The sequence below is a fragment of the Acomys minous genome (genome assembly GCF_964271855.1).
Source record: "Acomys minous genome assembly, chromosome: 10".
NCBI classification, from domain to species: Eukaryota; Metazoa; Chordata; class Mammalia; order Rodentia; family Muridae; genus Acomys; species Acomys minous.
Window position 1 is genome coordinate 102,224,030 of NC_140491.1, and position 25,399 is coordinate 102,249,428.

Sequence of the window (25,399 nt, forward strand, 5' to 3'; positions counted from 1 at the left end):
CCTATCTTGGTGAATCTAAAATTCTGAATGAAAATTGGTGTCTATCACATCTCATCTCTATTAACTTAAAGCATCTATCTGGACCTAAAAACATCTTAACCCCTAAACAAGACAAAACTATCTTGTCTTCAACCCCATCAGAGACTTGATAAGGAATAAAACTTAATTACCTGAGTAAGCCAGAAATACACTGTGGCAGCTTCCAAAATGAAAAATAGAGACAGTTTGCTGCCTGAACAGCCACCCAAAACTCTCTATAACATTGGTGCATCGTCTTCAGCCTTCTGGCCCAATATACTTGTGAGGCAGGAACTATTGAGGACTTGCTTACTGTGTCTTGGCAGAGTTTGGCCAGTGACTATACCCATTTTTAGGCCGAATTCTGTCTGTAACAGAAGCGAGGACATTTTGTCCAGTGGCTTGTTTGCTGCATTTGAAGCCATCTCCAAAAGAAGGTTCTTTGATGCTCATCATCTTCTTTGAGGGAGGATAGGTGTTGCCAGGAGGTTAAAAGATTCAAAGAATCTTTAAAATAATCAAAATATCTTTAAATGCCATATTCTTTAGGGCTCTGAGCCTTTTGAAAACCTTATTAACTATTTTACCTTATATATCTATAGAAATATATCTATCTATTAAACCTAGGGTGTAGTCATTCTTTTCCTCATGGTTATCAGTTTAGATTCACACAGACATTTGGTGGTCATACAATTAACTTTTCATTAGTCAATGGCTGATTCTCTAGTTCCTTATGATATCCAGTGTATAAAAATATTATCTGAGAGTGTCTGGATGATGTTCTTTTAATCCCAAAGACTCTTCATGCTCCTATAGAATTATAAATTTCTGAGTGAGTCATAAACTGGAAAATTTTCATAGCATTTTACTAATGAGTTGGTATGGTATTTGATTAGCTTAACTTCTGGGTTACGGAACTGTTTTCACTCTCAACAATGTATTTCCTCTACTATATCTTACAATGTGATATGTGTAGCTGAGAGTTTCCTCTATTCCTTGTGTCTGTCATCTGCTTTCATGTTGTTGCTAATATGTCACTCATTTTTAATCTGTGGCAAGCCATAGTACCTTCATACTTTTGGTGTTTTTCTCAAGTCTTGAAGTCTTCTCATCTTTTCGTTTCACCTTGATCTCTGCTGAGAATCTGGCTTGGCTGATACCAGCCTCCCAACCAACATTAGCTAGCAGTTTCTTACTGGAATAAAAAGCTCAAATATTTTCCATTTCATTCTATAGGATTTTTGTTCTTTCAAGGCATTCCTTTTATATTAGTGAATATGATTTTATGTAAAAATGGGTTTCATTATGACATTTAAACATATTATAAACTTTTGCGTGTTCCATGTTTGGTAGGGAAATTTCATATGATTCACGTCAATTTAAGTTATAGGTAGGTGAGCCAGTTTTAAAGTGTCTAATGCCTACTGCATGTATTTCAACCTATACAATCTATTATTTTATTATGCACTCATCCTTTTTGTAAGGCTTTTTCCAGAGCTTTAAAGGCAATAAGAAGTATTTATATTTTGAAAACTTGCTGACAAGAAATCTGGCTTTATAAATGAGACAGTGACAGAGCACTTGTCCCTGTGAACCCTGCCACATTGGACATTTTATGTGCGGACATTTTTATGATGCTGGCAGCACTTTGGAGTAACACATTGACCCTGGATTTATGTCTCAGGAGGCTGGCCTTTATTTCACATTGCTACTGTATAAAATTATTAGGACTGAATTTATAATGTTCAGTATTGTAAGATAAATTTTAATGAGACAAGCTCATCACTTCTTATTTTCATTCTAACATCCAACATATATAAACTGTTTAATGCCAAACTGCAAACTATCTGACCAGCTAAATGACAATAGTTCATACTAAATAGATAAATGAACCTTTCGGGATATTTATCAATGAGAGTTGCTATGTATTGCTAAGTACCATTCCACGCAAACAGACTCATAAAAGTAGGAGAAAACCTCAGGTTGAAATAATCTCATTGATGGTTTCTTACTATACTTAGTGTCTGGTAACTGAGACTCATTATGGTAGCACCTTTAAGAAACACAGGCTGGTAAATACACAGTCTTCTCTGGTTGTGCAGATGTAAATAATTGGTCAAGAATTCTCTGAGCATAAATACTGCACCAGTGTACTTTAAAACTGCTTTAAATATGAACTCTACATGGAAAGAAAAACCAAGACAGATATAATGAATTTCTGTGGCCTGGAGAAAAAGATGTCAATTAAGTTTGTTTATTTCTAAATGTTGTAGAAGAAAAGCAAATGTATGGACACAATAACTTGAGTTTTATGTATTATAGAATGCATTATATTACAAAAGTGATCATTTGCATCTTTTCCTAAGACAAACAGATCACTTAATGAAAGGCATTCCTGTGTTCAGTGTCTAATGCTTGTCTTCGTAACAGATTGTATTTTTTAATATTTAATTTTATTTCATAATTCTCTCCATGTTATTTCTTTTTATGTGGTTTATTATGTCACATAAAGAATTGATGTTTCAATGAACTGTCATTTGCATTGGTATAAGCAATAAAGGATACTTGGAGTGTTTAGAATGTGATGGATTCTAAGCCCAGCGATGTCTTTGCCTGTAAACAACAGGGAAATGGCTGTCCTCCTTTGATTATACCTTACACATCTGTACAATGAATTTCCTGTAAGGCCCATAGACAGACAACTTCCAAAAAAAGTCTTTTTGTGATCTTAGTACTTATGAGGCTTCCTAACAGAGCTCATCTAAATATTTGGGGCTTTTTTCTTCTTCATGGGACACTTTGACCTTTTACTTTGCTCTCTTGTCTTTTTTTAATTTTATTAATTTATTCATATTATATCTCAATGGTTATCCCCTCCCTTGTATCCTCCCATTCCTCCCTCCCTCCCATTTTCCCCTTACTCCCCTCCCCTATGACTGTTCCTGAGGGGGACTTCCTCCCCCTGTATATGCTCATAGGGTATCAAGTCTCTTCTTGGTAACCTGCTGTCCTTCCTCTGTTTCTTGTCTTATTTATAGCAATCTTCTTTCATCATTTTCTACTTTCCCACATGTACTATTTGAAAGCAAATATATTTCTTCATCATTCTATTACCTCCTACATTGAAAAATACTTCAAATGTATCTGTGCTCTTCTCTAAACTAAGTTAGCTGTTCTGCATCGAGAAATGATGACGCCCTGTCGCTCACTGTCTTCTTTTCTTCCCCACACACCCTTAAGGAAGGAGCTGTCTACTCAAGGCTGAGGTACTGTGTCGGATGGGACTGGCCCCACAATAGGCGTGCCTGGTCCCATGCTTACAGAACGAGGAAGGGAAAATCATTTTTTTCCTTAATAGGAAATTAGCAGGTGTTGACTTAGAAGATCAGGAAGCAACTTGGTTGCCAGTTTGCTCACTATGGTGTTTCTACTCCATGCCCCTAGCTGAATATGCAGTTACTTAAGAGCAATGGGAAGAAAGGTTGGAGAACACATCAAAAATGTAGTAGTTTCTTGACTGCCTAAAAGGCCATGAGGCAATGGGATCCAAGGCTTTGAGCGCTCAGGCCACTGATTGCTTTAATAATAACCTTGAGCATTTTCCCAGAAGTTGGAATATAATAGCAATGGAAAACTTCATGTGTAAAACACTATCAGAACATTTTATGGGGGCGGGGGGACGAATACTAGGTTTGGATAAGATTAATCACAAAGGAATGAAATTTTTTACTATTATACAAAATAAAGTTTATATTTATTATGAAAAGCACTTAGTGCATCATATTTTATTAAAAACTGTATAGCTCTTACTCACGATGAAATGAGACCAGTGCAGCTGAATATAATAGAACCTATATGTGCATATAGATTGTACATGCAGAAAAATTAGAATATCTCTTCTTGGGTGTATGAAAGACTTATGGTGATTTTTGAGAAATTTTTATCAGGAACATTGGGAGGCAGTTAAATTTCAAGATAGCTGACCTTTGTGGTACAGTCAACCACAGTGCTTATAGCATGCAACTTCTTGATACTTTACAGTTTGCATTTTATGACATGGTAAAAAAAATACTTTTATTAAACATATAAAATATTTATGCTAATAAGAAGTCACAAATACCTAGTCAGAAAGTTAAACTGCAAGTAGTGTTAGTTATTTTTTGTACCACAAAAGTTGTTTTTACAAGCCATTGTGTACATAAATCTCAAAGACACCAAAAAACTTAAACATAACAACCAGTAAGATGTTTTAACTTGGAGGCTGAGGGCTGAGGAGAAATGGAGAAAGAAGAAAGTGGGTTGGTGCATTAGTGTTTGAAATGATTTACACCTTGGTCTAGAGTGGTTGCATTAAACCAACCTACATAATAAAATACACCAAAGGGTTGTATCTTTGTCCCAGAAGCTACAATCACTAAGGAGACAATCTTGAGGTGCATGCTTAAGGGGTGAATGCATACTCACACATCCATATACACATGTATGCACATGCACATTTTAGAATGAGTAGTGGTCAACCATCTAGCAAAATAGTAGCAGAAAAGCACTACATTAAAATGTCAAACCTGGCTTTGAGACCAGTTTTTGGCACATGTGAGCTGCCTAGCAGTGGACAATCACATGACTATGGGGGTCCTTATGTTCCTTTCGCTGACAGGAAGTCCTGAGAAACATGTTGCCTTATGTGTAAGGATATGCTTAGGCTAAGTTAGTCACAAGGAGCCTTTCACCTTAGGGTTCTGTAAACTTGCAAGCAGATCTTTGCACTGGAACCAGATGTGCAGCTCTTCTGTGTCTGGTAGATGGTTTAGTAGGAAAAATAGCAAACTCTTTGATATGGGTGACAGAAAAATGCCATTTCTAGTGATACCATTGGTCTTTCCTATGTAGCATCTACTTCTGAATAAAAGGAAAGAGTGGTTTTTAGCTACATGTACCTCCTTCAGGGTTTTAGCATGAGGAAAGCTACAAAGAACAATTTTTTTTTTACTTGCTAATAATCCAACTGTATTCAAACTTGCCCCTTTGGAATTGTGTGATCCTGGGGAAGTTTGATGTTGCTGGCGGTTATTGTTGTTGTTGTTATTTTAACTACTATGGACTTCTGTTTTCACTCATGTAAACTTTAGGAAATCGCATTACCCACAATATTCTTAGAGAAGCATATGAGATGTTTATGCAGAGTTTACCATCAATGCAAGATATGGTTCTTGACGAATGCTAATTTTTCTTTCTTTTTTTTTTTTTTTTTTTTTGGTTTTTTTTTTTTTTTTGGTTTTTTGAGACAGGTTCTCTTTGTGTTAGCCTTGGCTGTCCTAGACTCGCTTTGTAGACCAGGCTGGCCTCGAACTCACATCGATCCGTCTGCCTCTTCCTCCCGAGTGCTGGGATTAAAGGTGTGCACCATCACGCCCGGCCTGAATGTTAATTAAGATTATGTAGCTATTAGGAAACCATCATTTGTCATCATACTAACTGTAGAAGTATGAAGGACGGGCAGTAATGAGGGTATTCTCCTGTGTGCGCATTTTCCAGCTTTGCCTGGAAGCTTGGAGAAAAGAAATTGACAGAGAAGCTTTGAGTGCTGTAATACTTGCGGTCCGGGTTAAGAGACCGAGTACTCTAGAAGCCCTGGCTGTTCATAGCTGATGCTGTTTTCTTCTCAAGTTGACACCTATCTGAAAATGCTACATTTGTTTTCAGCGACCTTCAACCTTACTAAGTCCGGAGAAGCCAGTAGTACAGCTGGCAGGGAAGGCCAGTCCGATCTCCTCCTCGAGGCGCTCTCTCTGAAGGAGAGGATGGCAAGGTACCAGGCAGCTGTTTCCAGGGGTGACGCCCGCAGCTTCTCGGCTAATGTAAGCGCCTCTGGAGATTTTTGCATGGTGTGGTATGCAGGCTTGTCTGCCCATATTTTTTCCCTTACTTTTGAAAAACAAATATAGTTCTAGGCATTATTATATTTCTGACAGAGGGTCAAAAACTTAAAAACAAAACGTGAAGCTGATACAGACCTTCAGATTTGAAGCCTCCGATGTGCCTGTTTGATGGTGGCATGAACCGGAACTATTGTCTTGACCCGTCTGCCTGAGCTTCAGTTTCCTGCGCTGAGGAATGGAAACAATCATCTGCCACATAGGGTCGTGGAAAAGAAGCAAGGAGATAATTTATGTGGAAGCCAGAAAGCACTGCAGAAATGTGTTATTATTGTCATCATTACCACTTAACCTATAACTGTTCTCCTCAGGAAGGTTGAGAATTAATTTCAAATCTTAATAATGTGGGCTTATGTGCTGGCCTCCTTTGCCTTGTGTATCATTCATTAAATTCCCTTGCAGTGTAATTTCTTTTGCTTTTCTCGCTATGCATTGAATCCATTTGGAGAGGCTTAATCAACATAGAAATGAAAGCGATTATCAATGCAGACACTTTACTAAACCAACTATAATTATGGAAAACTATGAGATTCAGAAAGACCACCAATTTTAGAGCCAACCCATAGTAAGTGTTATTTAAAAGAATTTGATAGATTCTGTATTCTTCGCCCTTCAGCTTAATGAAATATAAGAATTGTTTTTATAATTATAATCCCCAAATATATATATACATATATGTATGTATGTATGTATATGTATATACACACATACACACATATATAAATATATACAGAAAGAGAGACAGACAGACAGACAGACAGACAGAGACAGAGACAGAGAGACAGAGAGAAGATCCCACAGGTAGGGTTTAAAAATAGCTACTTAACATTTATAAACTATTTAGAGACAAGACTGACTATGCCAAACTCATTAACAGCCCTCCAATTGCAGATGACATTTAAGTTTTTACATAGTCATTAAAATACATTTTAGATACTGCGTAGATTTGGGATGAGTGTACAGAAGTTACGTTAGTAAGTAGATCATTTTCAAAACAAACATTACACTGCTAGTCTTCTTAGTGAGCACCCCCTGCTGGTAATTTTAAGAATGTCACTACACTTGTAGTTCTAAACTGCTATGGAAGCAGCCAGCCAACATTAAAATGTATAAAATCCTCAAAAAAAAAAAAAAGTGATCTGTAAGCTATCAGACCATTTCTAAGATGAGAAAATTCCTCATTAAATAATTGCTATTTGGTAAGCAATGGTTTTGCTTGCGAAAACTTAGATCTTTTCCCATAATTGGATATGTCATAAAACAGATTAGTATCATGATATCATTTGGTTTTTCTAAGGCACTAAAAAAATGCTAAAAGTGGGCACACAGTCCACTTGTAAAACAGAAGTTATAATAGTCAACAATAGTCCTATAAAATGTTAATTATGTTTAGTCATTGACTGATCTTGTCCTAGCTTAATAGGTTTTGTTTGAAGAAGAAAATATATATGTTCTTCTATTTATCCTAACTCTCTGATCTCCATTATCTAGCTGTCAGGAATGCCAACATTACCCTGGTGTACTTAGTGTTGTGTTTACTACTGTTCACTATAGCATTTTTGTATCTTCAAATTGGCAAAATGTAAAATGCTATGAAGAAAAAATTTGTTTGACTTTTTAAAAAATGAGGGAAAAACTCTTTTGTAGTGTAAACCAATGTTTCTTCTTGAAAATAATTCCCATAAAGAACATAGTAAAAGGAGGTATTTTAATCATTTTGATATTTTATTACTGTTTACAGACAATGTGCATTGAACAAGAATCACTTCTTATGTGTCCTATACATCCAGTGATCTTTATCATATAACAAATAAGGTTTAACTGCCCAGCCTACCTGCATGATTTATGTCAGATCTCACTGTGAGATGAATGGAGTTCTGCCCTTATTCATGAATTGTAAAGAATTAGCTGCTGTTGGATTTTATTAACTTTCCATAGACTATAGTGTGCTGTATCTGGAGGCTACTTAATGCTTAAATACATCTTTATTCTTTTATTATAAGATAAATAATATGGACACCACAGGTAAATTAAAGAATCCTATTCAAGAAATAAAAATTACGACTGATATGGAATGAAAGTCTTCACTTACCAGGAAAGTGGGTCAGAGGGGAGGACGTTCTATTGGGACTTTAAGTGAGAGAATCATAAGAGAATGGGGAAATAGAAGGATCCAGGGGGTCCTAGAAACTTACAAGAAGAATATTATGACAGATGGATCTGGGCCCAGGGGTCCTGCTCAAACTATGACACCAGCCAAGGACAATACGGGCAGTAAACTTTGAACCCTTAGCCAGATCTAGCCATTGGACAGGACATTCTCTATGGTTGAGTGGAGAGTGGGGTCTGACTTTCACACGAACTCATGTACCCCATATTTGACCACGTCCCCTTGATGGGGAGGCCTAGTGGCACTCAGAGGAAGGATAGCAGGCTACCAAGAAGAGACTTGATACCCTATGAGCATATACAGGGGGAAGAGGTCCCCCTCAGTCACAGTCATAGGTGAGGGGAGTAGGGAGAAAGCAGGAGGGAGGGAGGAATGGGAGGATACAAGGGATGGGATAACAATTGAGATATAATATGAATAAATTAATAAAATATATTTTTAAAAGGCTGATATGAAAATCTTCTACATGAAAAAATATAATTATTTTTATTTCTTCCCAAGTTATAGGCCAAAACTTTAGTGAAAGCCATTTTTAAAAGTTTCTACAATTACTAAGTTAAATTCCTAGATTCATGATGCTGATGCTTTTTTAAACCATTTTATACTCTCTTTTTATACAAGAGTATGTTATACAAGAGAGTATTTGGCTCTCAAGCTACCATACTATATTTGTCTCAAATATTATGATCAAGAAAATATTACAACAAATAAGAACACTTATGAGCTCACAAAAAAAAAAAAACAACCCATATATAGAAAAACAAAGTACAATAACAGTCTTGTTTGTCAGTGCTGCCAAACACTTTATCACTTAGGCTAACCAGGCTACTTGTGACTCTACACAACTGACACAAACGTTGCAGGTGGAAATTCTAGAAGTCACCTCTTCTCCCAAACCTACTTCAATATGTCTCAAACATGCTTGAGCAGCTAAGAGTGACCTCCTTGTGTGAACTGCCAGCTGGTGATGGTGGCTCGACATGTGTGTGTGTGCCCATGTGAAAGCAGCAGTCTGCAGACAGTCTTACATGAGAAGGGGGTAATTTGTACAGAGCAACAACTTAAATGCCAGATTCTGTAGAGTAGTCTCACTCTCTTTATCTTTTTTTTTTTAACACACACCATAAATCTGTAACAAGAAGTGTTGCCCTGTCCAATATGTAAAATTGTTTCAGGAACTTTAGCTCAGGTTTTACCAGAATTAGGATTAAAAATCACCTTTTGTCCAACTTCCCAAATTATGTTGTTTCTTTTCAGTCATACCTCCCAAAAACCAATCTATGCCACTGATTGGGCTTACATCTTAAATTGATGACTGTGTAATATATTTGTCTATGGTAGCCATTAGATTCCAGATCTTGTTTCCAAGCCCAAACCTGAGAAACAGCATAAAAGTAAATTTAAGAACGATTTATCAATAAACAGTCTCAGGAGGTCATTAAAAATAACACAGATTAGTTGGAGCCATTCAGAACATGGAGCTAAACAAAGCTAGACCATCGGAGTGAACCGGTGAGCAGGTGTCACTCCAGCAATGGCCACAGACTGCATAACTTGCCATCTCACTTGGGTGGCCCTTCCTCTACAGGACCAGTTCAAGGCATTCTTAGCATCATTTTTATCCACCATTGGGGAGACCTATCTGAATCCATTTGACAAAAAGCTACAGTGTGTCACAGTGGCCCCAACAATAGCAGGGGTAGTAATGTTCATAAGGTTCTGAAAGTCAGCAGCTGTGTGCTCCTGTGTATGTGTAACGTGCCTGCTCCCAAAGTAGATGTCAAGGGAAAGGGATGGGTATAGCTATATTTCAATCAATGGTAGGTAAGAGGAAAGCTGTAGACATTGAGAACTGATACTCCTTTGAACAAATGATTATGGAAGAGTATCTGGTTTCTTGGCATAATTAATTAGGCTTAAAAAACATATTTGCAGCCAGGTGGTTGTGGAACATGTCTTTGATCTCAGCACTTGGGAAGTAGAGGCAGATGGATCTCTATGAGTTCAAGGCCAGCCTGGTTTACAAAGTGGGTCTAGGACAAGGAGATCTGTTACACAAAGAAATCCTTTCTCTAAAAACAAAATATAAAATAAAAATTCATATGATTTTTCATTACTTATAGCTTTTTATTTAACTATAAAGCTTCTTGACAATAATTAATTAATTTCTAAAATTTAAAACTTATATTTATTTGCATATAATCTATCCAAAGAAGCCATTTATTCTAAATAAATGGTAGATGGGTTTAAAGAGAATATTGTGATCTTAATTCACCCATCTCTTTCTTTACTCTCTTAAATTTCAAAATGGATCACAAATTTTCTACTGACCTTAACATATATCAAATGTCAGTAATTAATTGGGAATTACAAATAGCCAAAACACTAAAAATGTAACATTTATTCCTGATTGTTTCATAGTTCTTCTTGCTGTAGGTAGTTTATTGCATATATGTATAATGCATGTAAATATATATGTAAAAATATTTCAAAGTAAAATAAAAAATATAATCTGATTACAAAAAAATTTAAAGATTTGGAAAATTTCAGATTATATATGGAATACATAAGGAGCATGCAACTGTCTCTTCCCATTTAACAAATATTCACATTCTGAAATGACTGAGAAAGCATGAACTCAGAAAAATGTTATGAGGGTGCAAACATTTACAGTGTTTGGCAAGAACTCATCCAACTCTGATGCATGAGTTCAGATGCTACTACTTGTGTGGCCTATCCTAAGGTAGATATATTTCTCACAACCTTTCAAGAAACGCCATATTTTGGGTGAAGACTCCAGGCCCCTGGGTACACAGAGTCTGTAGGATGTGAACGTATCTGTCAGGCCTCCCATGACTTACAAGGTCCTTTGCTCCCAGAGCTATTTATATCAGTACTGGTCCAGACCTCAGGAGTCCCGGTGTGGTCTGAAATGTCACAGAATCTCCACCCCCTCACACAGAGAACTAGAAACTTCCCAGGCAAAGGGCTGGCATGGGTCAGGTTGCATGTCACTTGGCATCCCAGCTGGGCTAGAGCTCCTGCTGGGATAAGGAAGTTGTTGAGTCAACAAACCAAATCCCTGGGCCCTTTTTTTACTTCCCTGGGAGTCCTATCATCTGACAAGGCTTCTTAGTGCCCTGCAAGTTGTTTCCCAAACTATGTACAGAGATCAGTTTTCTCATCTAAAAATATGCCCTCCTGTTCAAGCCTCTTATTCGTGCCACGTGTTGCTGACATGCCAGTGATCAAACCAGAACTGAGATGTGTCAGCTCTGGGGAAGAGCAACTGTTTCCCAGCCTATTCATTGAGGCTGGTGGTTGAGACAGATGTCATTCAGATCAAGGTTCAGACAGACAGATTTAATATCTGCACACAATGGCCTGCATATAAAAACATAAGATGCTTCACATCTCTTAATCCCAGGTTCTTATATTAAAGTGCAGATAACGGATGTCCACGGCTCACAGGATACCAAGAAGCATGAAATGATGGGATATATGTGAATGCATGCAAAGCTCGCCTAGCACTGTACCGCCAGAAGCGGCAGTTTTTACTGATAGTTTTAGGTCATTTTACATAAGGCTCTTCATTTTGTTCGTCCAAAATAATTGACATAAAATTTGTTGTTACTAAAAATTATTTTAGCACTTATTCTTGATAATGTGTCTTTTCCCTGAACAGATGTTTGAAATCTTAATGACAGCTTTACTTTGAGTTACAAATGATTTCATTGTTATACCCACCAGTCATCTAGTACATTATTAGAGGAATACAGTATTCAACTTAATCTAGAAATCAAAATTTATCTGACACTGGGTGATATTACTAAGTGCTTTCAAGATACATTATATAAAAAGTCTGGTAAATTACAAACCAACTGGACAGTTTACTTTCAACAGAAGGCTAAGGTGATCATTTGTGTTAATATCTCCTTATGTGTTCCACCCATCAATAACTGTCAACTATAGTAAAAGACTAGCCTGAGCATGCCATCTATGCAGAGGAAATGCTAAAATGTCTCCTTAAATCACCATAGGTCATGGAAGAATCAGAAGTGTGCACCGTGCCTGGTGGTTTAGCGAAGATGAAGAGACAATTTGAAAAGGATGAAATGACTTCAACCTGTAATGCCTTTTCTGAGTATCAATACCAACATGAAAGCAGGTCTGAGCAGGTAATGGATGCCACTGTAAGTGATGTGCAGATCATTTCAAGTTGATTTTGTCTTCACCAACGTAAAAACACTCCTCTCATATTAGAATATTTTCACTGCTCATTTAAAAAAATTATCATTTAGAAAATCATTCAAGCATATTAACGTGTTGGTTTACTCACTTGGAATATTATGCCATGTGAGCCATGCTGAAATGTTCTTTTTAGGTGTCTTACATTTCACACGTAAATGAAATTTAAAGAGTATAACTTACTAAAGAGTAAATACAAATGCCAAGAATAAAGTTTGCCTTGAGATTTGGCTTCTAGGTTGTGGTTTATTCCAAATTCTCTGCTGGTTGCTTGCATAGATGGAATAGGAAGCATTGTTGAGAGTTTGTTGTGGGAGCTTTATTTTGTTTTCTTAAAATCATCAAACGTCAAGCAGTAGAACCCAGATGTTACATAAAACCACATAATATGGCTTCTGTTATGTAAAACCTTCCCATTTCATTACTTCAGTATCATATATCATCAAATATTTTCATGAGCTGTAATGGTTTTTAAATGTGAAAACCCAAGTAATAAAACCCATCAAACAGAGCTTGGAGCTCAGAAAATTCACAACTTTGGTATAAACAGATGTACTTTAAGCCTTTGTTTTCCATGAGAAAGGAAGTAACTGGGATATGAAATTTTGTGATATGAAATAAGGTTGGTGTGTTTTATTTTTTAAAACCCATAGGAAACGCAGAGCTAAACAAATTTCATAAATATGAATTGGTTGGGTGCTATGTATGGCAAGCAGTCAAGGCATCAGGTGGAATAGTTAAAAGTCCAATACTTTGACAATAGTTTTCCTGTTCTAGCTTTGTATGGAAAGTAAAAATGTGTACTTTATTTAACTAAATATATTTCTTCCAAATGATGCCTCGGGGCATATAATGTGACCAAGAAAGTAAGACATGGTCAACCTACGATCTCATATATAACTGTTAAAATATAGGAAACTGAGTGGGTCAAGTGTAGATGATGTGATTAACTAAAATTTGTCAAAAATATAAAATATAACTATGTTAATAACTTAACAAATTCCTCACAGAAACAAGAACGTGTTTATAGACACTTTACTAATGTGAAAGTCGTGTTATAGACTCTCAGACCATAGGCTTTGAGATTCATAAATGAGAGTTCAGTTCAGTCTCTGCACTCACATGTTGAATGGCATAGATCTAAAGCCTCCGTCATTAACTTACACTGAAGTTGCATTGGTATGCAGCTTTGTAATTGTATAAGGTCTTTCTACTCTGTTTAGAAGAACCCTGGATTTAGTTCAACACTTATTCTCCATTCTGAAATTTGCAATAGCTTTTGTTCAAATAGCAACATGTTTTCATTTAATCTGAATATCTACACAATTGTGCAATTGTAATCACATCTGGAAGCATAAAATAAATCTATGGTCTACCCAAGTCTTACTCACAAATGAGAAATTGATTTAGGTTCCTGTGGGGTATCAAAGCTGATTTGTACAACTCTCTAGTTATTATAGTTTGGAAAAATTTTGCAAAACAGATGATATATCAGTAGCTGGAAAGTTGTCAAAGTGTGGCCTCTTTGTAGGAGTCAAGGGAAGAGATATTAGAATCATCAGGGTTCAAGTTCCTATTTTTTTAGTTATCTGTGTGAGAGTTAGCAAGCTCTTTAACTTCTCTGTGTCTTAATTTTCTAAGGTATAACATCAAGATTATAAAGGAATCTAGCTCCAGGATTTATTTACAGAAATAAGTTGGAGTTCATAAGGCTTAAAACAATATAAAGACTTGAAGTAGAGTAGCCCAATGGTAGACTACATATTGCTCTTACATCAATAGCTTGATTCACAGCCACCTTTTCCAGCTCCTGGAGATCCATCACTTTCATTTGGCCTCCTCAGGCACTGTACACACACACACACACACACACACACACACACACACACACACACACACACACACACACACACACACCTAAAATTAAAAATAAATCATTTAAAGACAAACCAATGTGTAGGCCATCATATGAACTACATAATTGTTTGCTGATTGGTTGGTTTTAAGTTTTACTTTAATTATGTTTCTTCTTTATTACTTAGTCTTGTTCCATTTAGTTCATTCTATTACCACCCAGACTGACTGAGAATCTTTCTCCCAGGGTACACACACACACACACACACACAGAGAGAGAGAGAGAGAGAGAGAGAGAGAGAGAGAGAGAGAGGTGGGGGGGAGACAGAGACAGCAAGACAGAGATGAGGGAAATGAAGGATACCCATTCATCACTGAACAAATTGCTGTGGCCAGAGCATACTGACTACCTTGGGTACCTGCATCTTATTCACTTACATAGCAGTTCTCAGCATATGTTTATCAGTAGAGAAATCATCCTGTGGTAACCAAAAGGAAGTAGCACAAGTCCACTATTCTTGTGTGTTGTGCTGTGAAACACCAAAGCAAAGGAAAGCAATAAAAACCACACACTGTATGTCCAGACCCAGAACTCCAGTGACCTGCTAAAGCTTCAGTTTCATTATCTGTCTTTAGATATAGGAATAATATCGACAACTCCCCAGGGATAAGTAAACCTAAACCACTAAAACACCCTTTATAATATAAGGTAATCACAACTAGGATTAATTTAGGAAGTGTCTTTGACCGAATGCCCTCTGCGTATGGAATCCTGTGAGAAAATGAAACAAGTCAATTCTTTGTTTAAAAAAAAAATTAAAAGCAGCTTCCCCACCTTCTTCTCCTCCCAGTCACCTTCTCTCACCTCCTCCACTCTTCCTCTCCCTCTCCTTAGAAAAGGGGAGGCTTCTCTGCTTTGTGGTTCACTCCCTATGAGCCCCTATGGGCTCAGGTTAGTTGATTTTAGTACATTTTCCTGCGGTGTCCTTGACCCAACTGCTCTTTCAATCCTTTCTAGCCCTATCCCACAGGATTCCTCAAGCTCTAGCTAATGTATGGCTGTGGGTCTCTGCATCTGCTTCCATTAATTCTGGGTGAAGCATCTCTGAAGACAGTTATGGCAGGCTCCTGTCAGCAAGTATAGCAGAATATCATTAGTAGTGTCAGAGGTAGACTTCCCTTCATGGCATGGGACTCGAACTGGGCTAGTCATTGGTTGGCCATTCCCTCAATTTCTGCTTAATATTTACCCCTGCACATCTTGTAGGCAGGACAAATTATGGATCTAAGGTGTCCCAATCCCTCCTCCTTAAATCTTGCCTGGTTAAAGGAGATGACCAGTTCAGGCTCCAAATCCCTCACTGCTAGGAGTCTTAGCTAGGGTACCTCTCATAGATTCCTGTGAGTCTCAATTTGTCTAGGTTTATCCTCAACTTTATGGCTAAAATTTACTTATAAGTACTCATATATAACATGTGTGTCTTTCCAGGTCCGGGTTACCTCACTCAGGATGATCTTTTCTAGTTCCATCCACCTGCAAGTTAAATCAGGATGTAAAGCAAATAGATTACTAAATTAATAATAAAATAAGACAGATAAAGGAAATATATCCAATCTCTCTAAACATCAAAAAAAGGCTTTAATTTAAATCTTGATTAGGAATATAAGACAAATGTCAAATTTGATTTTAGAGAGAAAAGTAAAAATTGTCTCAGCTATCCACTTAAGCTTTTTAAGACAGCTGAAAGCACCCTAAAAAATGTGTGCTTTTGGCACCAGGGAGGACGGACAGCAGGAATGTAAGTAGCAGGTAGTTAATTTTGTTCTTTCATAAAATATTGTCAGATCAGGCAGCATTTTCAAGCCTTTGTCTCATTGGAAGTACTTGAGATCAATCTCTGAACACAGCCCTCCATTGTTCAAATATATTTAATTTGGTGGCGTGCAGTAATAATAATTTGAAAAGCAATTTAACTAGGGTGAGAAGAACGAACATTTGTGTTGGATTTCTAACGATATTTCATGTCACTGTTAGTAAAGTTTTCATTAGTTGCCATAATTAAGTGCAATCTGCCCCCTTTCCTTTCTGGTGTATTGAAGTCGAGGTTTTCGAGGTACTTGGCTATTTGTTAGCAGTTTGTCTCAAGAGATCGGCAACTGTAGTAAACCAAGTTTGGAGATGGAGCTATCTGTGAAGTTAGAAATCCTTTAGATTTGCTTTATACCTGCAGGAAAGAAAACTGTTGGTTATTTTTCTTTTGGCAAAACACCTGACAGAAAGACCACAAAAAGGGTGGACTTTATTTTGCCTCACAGTTTCAAAGGACTTAGTCTTTTACAGTGGAGAAGGGTAGTGGCGCGGTTTCCTCTGCGCCAGAAGGTTATTCCGTCTCACATTGCGGAAGACCCGGAAGCAGATGGTTCAGAACCGGAACCAGACCTAAACAGGAGCAGTAGGCGGGTCGCCGACCACCACCATCAGCAGCCCTTTCCTGCTAGCTAGGCAACAATCCAAAGGTTTCATAAAATCACAAAATAGCACCGCTGGCTAGGAACGAAGTGTTCAAACCCATGAGCCCATGTGTTGCACTCAACCAAAGCAGGAAAACAAAGACATAGGATCATTCATAGACGCCAGAAGCAGTGAACAAGATGATGCCCGATTTGCATATGTAGGGCTAGTCATCTAGTCGTGCTTTATGGTTCTGTTTAACAGTGACATCGCTGTTTCCCAGTGAAATGGCCACAATAAAATTACTCAAGAAGTGAAGCAACCTCACTCCCTGGGAGAAGAGGCATTAGTGGAAGAACTAATGTGGCCTTTTGGAAGAGTAAAGCTGGGGCTTCAGTGGTAGAGCATACCTGTAATCCCAGCACCCAGGAAACTGGAACAGAAATATCACAAATTTGAGGTCAGTTGCTTGACCGGGCTGCATAATGAAACTGTAACCTAAAAGCAACTAAACATTTATAAAGGTTCATATATAGAGAGATGCATATATACATATATATATACACATATATGAATGCTTGTCCCACGCTGATTAGTGCTAGTTTTTAACAGCACTCATGTAGACTTTGCCTTTGAAAGAAAGAAACATTTTTGCTTCTAGCAGGAATAATTTCTCTCTGTGTCTCTGTCTCTGTCTCTGTCTCTCTCTGTCTCTCTCTCTCTCTCTCTCTCTCTCTCTCTCTCTCTCTCTCTCTCTCTCTCTCTCTCTGTCCCTCCCTCTCCCCCCCCCCCAATGAGCTACTCGGAATTACTAGAAAAGACAGTTGATCCTTCATGCTAAAAGGCAAATACCACTTAAAGGGACACCTTTTTAATTTTAATTTCTCTAGTTTAGATTAATTGATTTTATCTGTATGAATGTTTGCCTGCATGTATATCATGTAATTCCTGTGTGCCTAGTACCTTCAAAGGCCTGACAGGGTATCAGATCCTCTATAACTGAAGTTACAGATGATTGAGGGCTGCCATGTGGCTGCTGGGAGCTATTCAGGTCCTCTGCAGGAGCAGCCAGTGCTCCTAACTACTGAGCCATCTCTCCAACACTAGTGAGCAATTTTTATCCATTCACTATGGCAAACTGTTTGGAAGGAACATCCTAAAAATTTAGTTTCCTCCACCTTAAATTAGGACTTCATAATATGCTGCATTGCTCATGGCAGAATGGACACATAACGGGAAAGAAACTGCCACAGTCTCCCCATTTGATGCCTGTGTGGCAGGCCACAGCTTCTGGCTGGTGGTTTTAGTACTTTCATCCTCTTGTTCTTTACTTCCTTGTACAGAAACTTTGTTAACATGTAGTTTGCATATCATACCATCTACCCACTTCATGGGCACAGCTCAGTGACCATTTTATACACGTCTGGAGTTATTTAATGTCACTGCAGCCTAGTTCTAAAATGTGGCCAGCCCCTCCAAAAGAATCTTCAGATGCCACACTACTACTCTAGAACTCTAAGCCCTCTTCCCAAGCTCAGCATTCAGTTAGCATCCAATTTTTTTTTAAACTGAATTCCCTCTTCTTTCTCTTTCCCCATCTTTGTTTGATGCTGAGACACTCTCTTACTGTTGAGCCCCAGGAGCCTCTTCCTTTTGGGAGTTGCTTGACTTCTTTCTGTTCCTTGTTTCATTCTGTGGTTTGAGTAGGAAGGAACAGATGGGGCTCCAAACAGTTGAATGTGCTCAGTGTGGTGGAGCACCCAGGAAATGGTTTTTCCTGTGAATACGCTGCCCTGAACCTCAGCAAGAGTTGAAAACATCTCTGCCTATCTCACATGCTTTCCACATATATCTTCTGTTGCACACGTGCAAGTGTAAACATTCATCCTCAGAGAGAGTGCATGGCTTTGGAGGGGTCCCTGGACAATATATCTACAGAAATCATTTCTGACAGCTTGTGACAGATTCAATCTGACATCTATGTGCTTTGGGTTCTATAAAGGTGACCTGTAATTATTTTCAAGCAAACTAAATATATATTTATCCATTGAATGTACACACCACAGAGTTGCTCATATTTAAAACTACCTTTAATGTATGCCACATATATTATTGATTTTCAGGGTCATAAATTGGTATTAGTAACTCTGCCCTGAACCTGATCACTGGTGATAAAGTTAATGGCCAAAGTTGCCCTGGATCTTAATTATATGCACTATTTTAAATAGTCATTATAACTAAAAAATAATAGCACTCAAAATAAAGCACTCTGGAGTGTGTTGGGCCTCTGCCTCCAGAGTGAGACAGCTTGGATTATAATCTCTCAGGGTCAGCTGCCCATCTTATGCTATATTGTGCTGGTAAACGTAATACCACAAACTGCCTCATTTATAAGGATCTGAAATGTAAAGACTTAAAGTTCTGGCTGCTGGTATCTAACACCAAGGTCCTGGCACCAAGTAAGGCTATTTTTGTTTGTTTGTTTGGTTTGGTTTGGTTTTTTGTTTGTTTGTTTTGTTTTGCTTTGTTTTTTGGGGTGTTTTTTTTTCTGCATCTTAATAAGCAGACAACAAGAGCAGAGGTAGAGAGAGAGATAGGAGAAAGATGTGTGGCTGGGAGAGAGGATTAACTCAGCAGTTCATATATATCCAACCTTTTATTGAGGGTGATTATTATTCACTTGGAATATATATGTATATATATGTGTATATATATATATATAATTTTTAATTTTATGCTTGTGTAAGGACACAAAAAAGCTTAGTTTTATACCACAACCTTCTTGTCAATTCTTTGTTTAGCTCTAGGTAGCAACAGTTTCTTATGCACTCCAGAAATAACTAGAAATTGCTTAAAATGAGCATACCTGTATGTGCTTTGGGCATGTGTTGTGCTGGGATCATCAGTAACACTGCTGAGTGCACATTTTACAAATCAGAAGCAGAAGCAGGTCTTTCTCTGAGGAAAAGTACTTAGCCTCATCTAAGAAATGAAAAGGATGATGAGTTGAACCTCTCAGAAGACAGAGGAAAGGAGAAAGAATAAAGGCTCTTTTGTGCAGGCTTGCATGTCCCTGTGATGCCACTGCGAATGGAGTTTGGTTTTTAAGTGGAAACGATTGAATAGGCTGACATTGGCTTTTGGAGTCGACTTTGTTCATAGCATTGTGGGAAGACATATGAGAAAAAGATGATTTAGTTAGTGTATGAATGGAACTAGGCAGAAGAGGAAAATCTATACTACTTGAAGAAAGGAAGAAAAGAGAACAGATAGAGGGGTTTGGTTCGCCTGTTTTTACTAATGCTGAACCTACTTCACTGTCTATTATGACTTAACACATTTTAGTCATTGGGTGGAAGAGAAAGAAAGCAAAGTGTAAGAAGAAAAAGTAATTCATGACATTGTATGGTTTTTGCAGTTGGAACAACCTACAGATATACTGCCACAAAACTGAGTCTATATACAGGTTGCCTGTAACAGGCTTGCTTGGAAAAAAATTAAAAATAATGATGAGTCCTCCAGTACTTTAACTTGCTTAACTTCCTCAATGTCTCTGGATGGAGTGACGAAAGATTAACCTATCGCTGACTCAGAATCAGATCAAGTATTTGCTAAATGGAGCTTGTGGCCTCATCAGTTCACAGCTGTAGTGTGGCCAGAACTGCTCTTTGAAGACTTCAATTGACTGACTGATTATTATAAGAACAGCCTACTTGCTGACTTCGCCTTAGCCAACCACTGGCTCTGCAGAGTTCTTCACTGTTCCCTCCAGAGGCCGGGCGTGGTGGTGCACACCTTTAATCCCAGCACTCGAGAGGCAGAGGCAGGCGGATCGCTGTGAGTTCAAGGCCAGCCTGGTCTACAAAGTGAGTCCAGGATGGCCAAGGCTAACACAGAGAAACCCTGTCTCGAAAAAACAAACAAACAAAAACAAAAACAAAAAACAAAAACATCAAAGCGCCAGCTCCGATCCCATCGTGGGTTCATAGGTACATGTTTCATGAGTTGACTGGTTTTTCTCTACTCTTGAATTCAGAACTTTATGCCAGGTTTTTACGTATCCATTTCATCAGTGCCTTTTCTTGTCCAGTGTCTATACCCAGGGTTCTCCTGGTGTACCATATTGTAACCAGTTTTCACCAATCACCAGTATCTTTGCCCTTTTCCAGCTCATTCTCAACTCTCTGTATCTCTATAGGTCATGGCAGGACCCAACACTATTTTTACTAGAAATCGAATCCTATAAAATAATATGCTAAACGAATATCCTTTGCTCAAGTTGCAAAGTACATAAACTGCATTTTGTACTTCCTATAAAAACTATGTGGTATAAAACACAAGCCAAAAAAATAATAGGTCTTGGATTCCTCAAGGTAGGAGATAGGGTCAACTTTCCTATGATCTTCAACAAACCCACTAATTTTTCACTTGTCTGTCTTGGGACCTGTGTGAGGAAAAATGTGCCCTACTACTTCTTGGGTTGAGTCCCAGGATGTAGTGATGGGCTTGCAGGAGTCCGCAGTCTGCTTATTCCATCAAATCCCTAAGCCTGAAGGAGGGCACTTATTCATCCATTCAGACTTCCTGAAAAAGCACTTCCTAATCCTACAGCTAATCCACTATATAAGAATTTAGAATCAAAGCATCTTCCCTACTTGTCTGGGTCTGGGAGTCTCAGGAGGAATTTTGGCGTTGAAGCTCATTTCCATTTGGACCTAGATTGTGCAACTTACTGGACACAGCACTAACTCATTCATTTGATAGATCAAGCATTGGGAAATATGTATGGCCCTGAATCACTCTTTTGTGTTTCTGGTTGTTTGTTTGTGAACCACAAAGTCCTGTGTAGTCTAGATTGGCCTTGAACTCACTATGTAACTGAGACTATTTTACCTGTTAACCTTTTTGCTCCCACTTCCCATGCACTGGGGCTACAGGTCTGTACTGCAATGCCTGGCTTTCTCAGAGTCATCCTAGTGTGCAACCACGAGTGTGGTGCAAATCTGATCCAAAATTCATTATTTCAAAATTGATCCTTCCTTCTCTCTCCTCCCTCTCCTTCTCTTTCTCCTCTTCCTCCTAGCCTTCTTCCTATCTCTCCCTCTTTTCCTCTACCTTTCTCTGTCATCCGAGGCTTACTTCCTGCTTAGCACTCTGTCCTCTCCTGATAGTAGTGTTTGTCTGCTCATTTGGTCCTTTCTTCGCAGATGGCTACTATAGTTAAAGAAAGGTGGAAAGGTGGAGCAAGTGGGATTTTAAAGGAGCTATGGTAAAATGGGGAAACATTAACAGCCAAACAGATAATACATGAGAACCCAAACTAAGTTAATATTCTTCTTAGTGATACATTATATTTAAAACACTATGATTATGCATCTAGGTGGTGGATTATAATTTTAAAATACATTAAGTACAATATAAATTAAAGGTATGCTAAAACATTAATCTAAATGAAAAAATCCAATGGATTGAATGAACTCATTAGGTTATTAAATTAGTATTCTATGAATTTTAAAACTTAGATTTAACAAATTTTTTCTGGCCATCTGTAGTGAAAAAATATATTCACCGTATTATGTAATCTGCACTTAATGTCACTTGTATATGAACCTTTGATATCTCAATGACAGTAAAAATATTTTATGAATGACACAGAACTTTAATTAATTATAAGTATAAAATGTTACTAATTGTAGTAACAGTGTCTATAAATATTTAGGCCTTCTCATGACTAAACCAATATGTAATCTTTTCCTAGGATACAAGCTGTACTCATAAAAAAGGGGTAGGACAGGCCTCTGTGCTCTGCTCACATCAATCACATTACTCTATAGTCATGCATAATAATTTGCAGCCTCTGCTGTCCCCAAATGCAATTGATGGTAATTGCTAACTGCCCGCTGAGGCATGACTGTAATGCCTCAGTCATGGTCCCTTCTCAATTTGCCTTTTAGCTTTGTGAGGTGGAACCTGTTGGTGTATGAGTCATCCTGCTGGAGTGTAGAGGAGTTGTCTCTGCCTTCCTCCTGGGAACACAGCAGCACGTTCTGGTACCTCATTATAAAAGAAACCTCATCTCCACCTGCACTGTGCAGAACATGGGACTGAGTCTTTTATGGACTCCATTGTTATATAATTAAATAAGGCCATCTGTACGAGCATCCATTCAGTGTCAGTTACTCTACTATTAAAAGGAGGAGGAGGAGAAATAAATGAATGAACTGATCTCGATGGCTTCAAGAGGTTGAGAAATGTTATTATATGGAGGATGTGAAGGACGAGACAAAGAGGCTTAAGGAAAACTATTACAAAAAAAGAGAAAATCTTGAATTGTGTGGGTTTTTTCCCCCTGAACTTTGTCTTATTCATCTTTCCAAATGGAATTAGTAGGAGCAAGTGATCATCCCAATTACTAGAGACTCACTGCCACAGCACCTCTGCTTTTTAGTGGTATTGTGGGGTGCTGTTTCTATAGACCTATTTGTGTTTAAAGAACATAATTTCAGTTTCATTTACAGAAGACAAGCATGCTTACATTTATACCTTTCACTCTTTTAAATTTAATTGAGTCAGAATTGATTTATCAAGGAAGTAGGGGACATTCTCACAGGACCAGAACCAGGCAAGCATCACTTGAGTCCCCTAACGGAGACAAAAATTATTAACATAGTGACCTCCCCACACTTTCAAAATGCTTTCAAAAGTGTTTGGTGTTGATAATTATGTGAAATACTTAATGGAATTTTAGAAAAGCTTAAAATAGTACTACATTGGTTCTTCTACCAGAAAACCCAGAGTAGCTTAGAAAAATGGGTTATCTTTTTGAACAACTATGTATATGGATGATTTTTTTTCTTACCACACTAGTTAAAGTTGCTCTGTTTTCAGTTGTTTTTTTAATAAAATAGCAAGCTGTACTGTTTTTGGTTCTTGCATTTGGGTATGTTGCAGGAAGCAAAGAAAACATAACAACAAAAGAAAAACATTCACACTACAAAATCATTATGCTTGTAGAATTTATTGAAATCTGAAAAATGTGCTTTTATTCATATGTTTATTTTTATAAAAATAGGTGTTCGTTTTAAGTACTTGACATCAGAGGATATCATTATCTGTTTCTGGTTTACTTCTCGGTCTATAGCTCTCAAAATAAACTCCTCCTTGTGGGTCCTTGAAAAATGATTGGACTGAGTCAAGCTTGTCTATTCTTTGGATGTTCATTTAGTAATTAATTTGCATAATTACAAAGAAATTATGATGCCAAAAAAGAGCTGGGAGAACACAAGGCCTGAGAAAAGGAAGAGGCACTGAGTGGTTCTGTACTGAAAACAATTCCGTTGCAGAAATATGTTTGGGAATTTTTTTATTTTATTTTAACTTTTGTAATTTATTCAGATTGCATCTCGACTGATATCCCCTCATTTGTATCTTCCTGTGCCTCCTTTTACCTTATTACCCTCCCCTAGACCTCCAGCAGAAGGGGACCTCCTCCCTCACCATATGACCACAGCCTATCAGGTCTCATCCAGATAGCCTGCTTCCCCTTCCTTGGAGTGCCTCCAGGTCTCCCCACCAAGGGAAATGATTAAGTTGGGGGCACTGGAGTTCATGTCAGGGGCAGTCCCCACTCTCCTCACAGCCCTGAAGAATCAGGTGCCCATTGGCTGGATCTGAACAGGGGTCTAGGTTTACTGTGTGCATTGTCCTTGGTTGGTATGGCAGATTGTGCAGCCCCACCCCTGCCTCCAGCCCTGAGTCCAGATCTGCCAGCCTTGATGGTCTCTTTGTGGGGCTCCTAGACACTCTCGGTCCTTCTGTCCCATTCTTCCATACCATTCTCATCCGGTGTCCAGCAGCGAGTCCCAGAATCTGTCCCAATCCACCACTGAGTGTAGACTCATAGGACATCTATGCTATGCTAATATCCACGTATAAGTATTTCTCTAGTTTCTTCATAATTCTCAGCATAAAAGAGCAGAGAGTAAGACTGTATCTCCTTATGGACCTTCCTTGGATTTTTTCTTTATCTTTCTCTTCTGAGTAATCTACCTACAGTAAAGAAAAAGTTGTTCATCTCATTAGTAACAAGGAAGAAATGGGGGCTGTTTCATTTCCCTCCCCATTGATAGAACAGGGTATAAAATATACCGGCCACTCAATCAATACCAGCAAGAGAAATCAAGTTCACTAGAAATGTCTTGTCCTTGAGTATATGCCAGTGCCCTGGAGAGACATGAAGACCTCCTGGTGTGGTGTCTAAAGTACACTGCCCATCCTCAGCATATGAATTGAAAAAATATGTTGTTAACATTTCAAAGCATTTGGAGGAAATATTTCAGGCTTCAACGAGGTCATTATTATTAGTTTAGAGTTCCATTTAGGAGTAGTTTATCATTTAAAAATTACATAAACCATCTAAGCCTTAGGTTTTTTTTCTTTGTCAACTAAGATTTTCTTTCCCCTGTAGTCTTTTTTTCCTTTTTACTCGCTACTCTATGGAGATTCTCACAATGAAAAGTTGTAAAAGCAACTCTGTACTTGGAGGATGCTTAATTCTCTTTCAGAAGGCAAAAAAAAAAAAAAAAAAAAAAAAAAAAAAAAAAACAAAAACAAAAACAAAAACAAAAACAAAAAAAACACTGGAAGCTGTTGAACAGAGGGAACCAGACTGGAGCCTACCATAGATGTCCTCTGAAAGACTCCACCCAGCAGGGCAGAGA

At 38.0% G+C, this 25,399-nt stretch overlaps 1 protein-coding gene across 2 annotated transcripts in view; it reads left to right on the forward strand.

The window, feature by feature from the left end:
• The window catches only part of XIRP2 (xin actin binding repeat containing 2), an 83,867-nt gene that overhangs the window by 23,315 nt on the left and 35,153 nt on the right, over positions 1–25,399 (forward strand). Inside the window, exons 2-3 of one of the 2 annotated variants that reach the window (XM_084798899.1) lie at positions 5,722–5,876; positions 12,165–12,302. In XM_084798899.1, the coding sequence (XP_084655025.1) occupies positions 5,820–5,876; positions 12,165–12,302 (195 nt within the window). In that variant the 5' untranslated portion in view covers positions 5,722–5,819. The remainder of the gene's footprint in view (positions 1–5,721; positions 5,877–12,164; positions 12,303–25,399) is intronic. The other variant, XM_084798900.1, reaches the window with a different exon arrangement.